Raw genomic sequence first — 6,000 nt, forward strand, 5'->3', positions numbered from 1 at the left:
AAAATTCAACAGGGTTCATTTAATTAGCAATATGAAAATCTCAATATCAGTTAGTCCTCACTACCTAACTTTAGTTCAAAACAGCACAGCTCCCATGACTTCAGGAAACATTTTTTCACGCTGAGAGTTGCTGAAGCATGGAACAAACTGCCGGCATCAGTTGTTACTTGTCGGAGCACTGTATCCTTCAAAACTTCCATGCTTCCTGAGATTCGCCAACACTACATTTGATTTTCTCCCCTCCATACACACACAAGCATGTATCTGACTCATACATTGTTCGCTTTCCAGACATTTCTACATTACTGCATGTACTTTATATGCACTTTCTGACAAGTTGTGGTGCACCTGAGCACTGTATACAATAATTTCATTATTATTATTAAACTGTAACAAGGTAGAATCGGAGTATGTCAGAAGAAAGAGTCTGGCTACTTTGGTCACTGGGCATAGCTGTACAGATTCAACTCAATCTCTGGAGTACAACTAATTGTTATTTAACCACAGGTCAACATCCATTCATGACTATCTTTGATGATTGTGATGAGAGTAAGAAATTTGGCTGCTATTTCTAGCAAGTCAACCGAATTATAGAAACACTTATTAGCTTGTTGTTTAGCCAAAGGTCATACTTGAGTGCCAAGGTTCTTGATCACAGACACTGCAATCTTAAACATCACATCTTTGTAAAGGTATGTAATACCATATCTTATCTGTTTCCCAACTCAAAATAGTATGGTGTAATATGAGGGAGATTTGGCTACTATTTCTAAAGAGTAGAGCAACGACAGAGGTTCCCTTGCTGTTTGCATGTTCTTGTTGCAATTGGTAAAAGCTTACAGAACTCAGCGCCTAGAGTACAGCTGCACATGGTGAACTGAACCCCTTAGGCACAGCTGTACATAACTCTCAACTCCTTGAGTACAGCTGTGTATAACAATTTCAACCTGTAGGGTACAGCTATACTCAGCAATTTTGACCTATAGAGTATAGCTGTACACAGCCACCTTGTTTCCTAGAGTACAGCTGACATAGCCAACTTGGTTGATTGTGGTAACACAAAATATCACAGTTTCTACATCATCAATATCATCATCATTTAACGTCCACTTTCCCTGCTGGCATGGGTTGGACGATTTGACTGAGGTCTGACGAACCAAATCGCTGCATCAGACTCCAATCAGATCTGGCAGAGTTTCTATAACTGGATGCCCTTCCTAACGCCAACCACTCCGAGAGTGTAGTGGGTGCTTTTATGTGCCACCGGCACAAAGGCCAGTCAGGCAGTACTGGCAACAGCCACACTCAAATGGTGCTTTTTATGTGCCACCTGCACAGGAGCCAGTCCAGTGACACTGGCAACAACCTCACTTGAATGTTTTTTCATGTGCCACCAGCACAAGTGCCAGTAAGGCGACGCAGGTAACGATCATGCTCGAATGGTGCTTTTTACATGGCAACGATCACGCTCGGATGGTGCACTTACTGTTCCACTAGCATGGATGCCAGTCATCGAAATTGATTTCGATTTCACTTGCCTCAACAGGTCTTCGCAAGCAGAGTTTAGTGTCCAATGAAGGAAAGGTATGCATAAGTGGGCTAGTTGCACCAGTGGGCTATAAACAATACAACTGGTCTGAGAGAAGATCAAATTGAAATATGATATTCATATAATGTAATTTATCAATGTCAATATATTGTCAAAGCAAGGTGGTGAGCTGGTAGAATCATGAGCACACTAGGCAAAATGCTTAGTGGCATTTTGTCAGCCTGAATGTTCTGAGTTCAAATTCTGCTGAAGGCATCTTTGCTTTTCATCCATTCAGGGTCAATAAAATAAGTACCAACTGAGCACTGGACTTGATGTAACCAACTTAGACCCAACTCCAAAATTGCTGGCCTTGTGCCAAAATTTGAAACCAATGTACACTCATAGCATTGTATTTATTTGCACAGAATCATACATTTTCCTCCACCAAAACCACTTTGAAGTAGCTTTCAGTAAGTGTATAGTGAAACTCGAAATTATTTTTCCAAAAAATATACTCATAAAATAGGGGTACCTTTTAATATGCCAGGAAATATGGTATTTTGTTTCTGAAGACTCAACCAAAATCTTCAGCTTTGAGGGAGTGAAAATGAAAGAACTCACCCTAAAATACAGTCATGCATATTGCGAGCTGTGGCTTGGTCCTCCACCTGCATCCACAATTCACCATGTCCTGTTGGAGCGAGACGTCCCACTTCCATGAAAAATAAGCAGTCTCGGTGGCCACACCGTCGAATATAACCAAGCTGAAGTGAAAGAAAAGAGAATCAGAAATATTCAATAACTTATTTATATGTTTCTTCCATTTGTGTGGTGATGTGTGGGGTATATATATGTGTGTATACAAGAGTGCATACAAATGTATGCCCGTTCATGTACGTATATTTGAGCACCTGCATGTATATATGAGCATCTGATTACATGAATGCATGTCAAATATTCTTTTCTACCCTAAGCACAAGGCCCGAAATTTTTGGGGAGGGGACCAGTCAATTAGATCGACCCCAGTATGCAACTGGTACTTAATTTATCAACTCCAAAAGGATGAAAGGCAAAGCTGACCTCGGCGGAATTTGAACTCAGAATGTAAAGACAGATGAAATACCACTAAGTATAGTGTACAACAGATCCTTCCTGAGTCATAAATAGACCCGGTCAGATTCCCAGTTTCTGCGGCACACATTGTCCTCCCACCCTGGATGGGATGCCAATCCGTTGCAGGATTACTCACTTTTTTCCAGCTGAGTGGACTGGAGCTATGTGAAATGAAGTAGTTTGCTCCAGGGCACAATGCATTGGCTGATCTGGGAACGGAAACCATAAACTTATAAGGAGCCCAACACCCTAACCACTAAGCCATGTTCCTCCACAGTGTATAATAGACATGCTAAATAGCACAGTGCATTACAATCATGTGAGATAGTGTAGTATGCAGGAAACATTGTAACACATAGAAGACATTGGAAATTTGTAACGTAGTGCTGTCTGTTGGAGTATTAAGTGTTGTTACAGAGCCCCAGGTCAGTCAAAGTGTAACATCCCTCTACAAGACATTCCAACCATGACCATCTCACCTTTTATTCAGTCAGTAGATTTAAGAACTTCCTTATCCAATCTGTGTCGTTTTTCTAAGACGGTATGTTGTAAAGGCGGCGAGCTGGCAGAAGCGTTAGCACGCCGGGCGAAATGCTTAGCGGTATTTCGTCAGCGGCTACGTTCTGAGTTCAAATTCCGCCGAGGTCGACTTTGCCTTTCATCCTTTCGGGGTCGATAAATTAAGTACCAGTTACGCACTGGGGTCGATGTAATCGACTTAATACCTATGTCTGCCCTTGTTTGTCCCCTCTGTGTTTAGCCCCCTGTGGGTAATAAAGAAATAGGTATGTTGTAAGTGGAGGGAGATATGGCTGCTGATCTAGCACTAGGTTTTATGTAGTGTTGTGAATTTGCAGACACCCTTCCTCTCCCTTTTTCTCTCTCACGAACACGTGCATGCACACCCATACACACACACACAATTACTGTTTAAAAGTGAAACATAACATGAAGAGGAAACCCTTAAGTTACTTACTTGGAATGTGACTTCAGGAACCCCTGAATTGAGTCGTACCAAGCTGATTTCATGGTTCGTTAAACAAAGCCGGAACTGACCTGTCATGTTTTTGGTAGCACCAAGATCTTTAGGTTTCACAGTTACCTGCCAGACATATTCTGGAAATAAAAGTAAAAAATACAAGGGGTGAGAATCAAAATTAACCAGTTACTAAGGAACCAACACAGTGTAGGTTGTGAATACCTGTGCTGATGTCACATAGAAGAAGGACTGTTGCCATGCCATTGTCGTGTAGAGAAGCAATTATGCTGGTGTCACATAGAAAAGCACCTGTACTGGTGTCACGTAGAAAGCACCTATGCTGGTGCCATATAAAAAGAACCCAATACATTCTGTAAAGTGGTTGACATTAGGAAGGTCATCCAGCCATCCAAACTATAAAAAAACAGTTGACATTAGGAAGGTCATCCAGCCATCCAAACTATAAAAAAACAGTTGACATTAGGAAGGTCATCCAGCCATCCAAACTGTAAAAAACAAACAAACAATTGGAGCCTTGGGGCAGCTCTCTAGCTAGCCAGCAGCTGTCAAACCGTTCAACACATGCCAGCAGAAGAAAAAAAAAAAAGACCGTAAACGATAATTTATACATTGTATTTACTCTTACTTGTTTCAGTCATTTGACTGTGGTCATGCTGGAGCAACGCCTTTAGTCAAACAAATCGACCCCAGGACTTATTCTTTGTAAGCCTAGTACTTATTCTATCGGTGTCTTTTGCCGAACTGCTAAGTTACAGAGACGTAAACACACCAGCATCAGTTGTTAAGTGATGTTGGAGGGACAAAGGCACACACACATACATATACACATATACGACAGGCTTCATTCAGTTTCCGTCTACCAAATCCACTCACAAGGCTTTGGTCAGCCCGAGGCTTAGTAGAAGACACTTGCCAAAGGTGTCATGCAGTGGGACTGAACCCGGAACCATGTGGTTCGTAAGCAAGCTACTTACCACACAGCCACTCCTACGCCTGTGTATCAGTATAATTTTAGCAATACTAGAAAATGTCAACGCTTCAAGTCATAGTTAATACCAAATTGAATTGATGTACACACACGACAGGTTTCCACATGGTTACCGTCTCCCAAATTAATCCACAAGGCATTAATTGGCTCATGGCTATAGAAGAAGACACTTGGGATCTTTAACTTTTGGCCTACAGATTTAAAAAATAATTTTTTGTAACTAAAGTTAAAGGAGTGGCTGTGTGGTAAGTAGCTTGCTAACAAACCACATGGTTGCGGGTTCAGTCCCACTGCGTGGCATCTTGGGCAAGTGTCTTCTGCTATAGCCCCGGGCCGACCAATGCCTTGTGAGTGGATTTGGTAGACGGAAACTGAAAGAAGCCTGTCGTATATATGTATATATATATATATGTGTGTGTTTGTGTGTCTGTGTTTGTCCCCCTAGCATTGCTTGACAACCGATGCTGGTGTGTTTACGGTCCCCGTCACTTAGCGGTTCGGCAAAAGAGACCGATAGAATAAGTACTGGGCTTACAAAGAATAAGTCCCGGAGTCGATTTGATCGACTAATGGCGGTGCTTCAGCATGGCCGCAGTCAAATGACTGAAACAAGTAAAAGAGTAAAAGAGTAAAGAGTAAACACTTTCAAACTTCGGAGTAGTTTTCGTTTGTCACTGTTATTCATGCGATCGTTTGTGTGTTTGTACTACTTTTAAGGTTTTAGGGTTAGGGTTGTCATAACAGTGACAAACAACAGTAGTAATTTTATTCAGCTGAATACACGTCATTGATTGGTTGAAATTACCGAAATACGAGAACTTTAAGGTGAAATATCTTCGTAAGTATAAGTTTTTCTCAAAAATTCTAAGAGTAAAACGTATTTTATATAACACATTCTGCCAGTGTCCGAAGTTTGAAAGTGTTTAGGTTACAAAAAATTATTTTTTTAAAAATCTGTAGGTCAAAAGGTAAAGATCCGACACTTGCCCAAAGTCTCACGCACTGGGGCTGAATCCGAAAACACATGGTTACAGAGCGAGCTTTTGGATCTTTTCGGTTTGAACGGCAGTTTTTTAAAATAATTTCCACGTAATTAAACACTTTTAAACTTCGTATACTGGTAGAATCATCATCATCATCATCGTGTTTATAAAACATCTTTTTCTCTTGGATTCATTGAGACAATTCTGTAGTTTGTTAGATATTTGTTGTTGTTGTTTTTTCATCAATTTCTGCAATTTCAACCAACCAATGACGTCTATTGAGGTAAAAAAAACAAAAACATTCTGTACCGTATGAATATGTCCCTCGTTTAAGAAACAGATTAGGTTTGTTTACATTTGTGAAGAAAAAAAGATACCCTTCCCA

General features: G+C 40.7%; 1 protein-coding gene across 2 annotated transcripts in view; it reads right to left on the reverse strand.

Moving 5' to 3' along the window:
• The window catches only part of LOC115210869, a 105,794-nt gene that overhangs the window by 18,708 nt on the left and 81,086 nt on the right, over window positions 1-6,000 (reverse strand). For both annotated transcript variants that reach the window (XM_029779631.2, XM_029779632.2), the window contains exons 3-4: window positions 3,621-3,760; window positions 2,153-2,295 (exon numbers count right to left, since the gene is read on the reverse strand). In XM_029779631.2, coding sequence (XP_029635491.1) covers window positions 2,153-2,295; window positions 3,621-3,760 — 283 coding nt within the window. The remainder of the gene's footprint in view (window positions 1-2,152; window positions 2,296-3,620; window positions 3,761-6,000) is intronic.

The sequence above is a fragment of the Octopus sinensis genome, linkage group LG4 (assembly GCF_006345805.1).
Source record: "Octopus sinensis linkage group LG4, ASM634580v1, whole genome shotgun sequence".
NCBI lineage: Eukaryota > Metazoa > Mollusca > Cephalopoda > Octopoda > Octopodidae > Octopus > Octopus sinensis.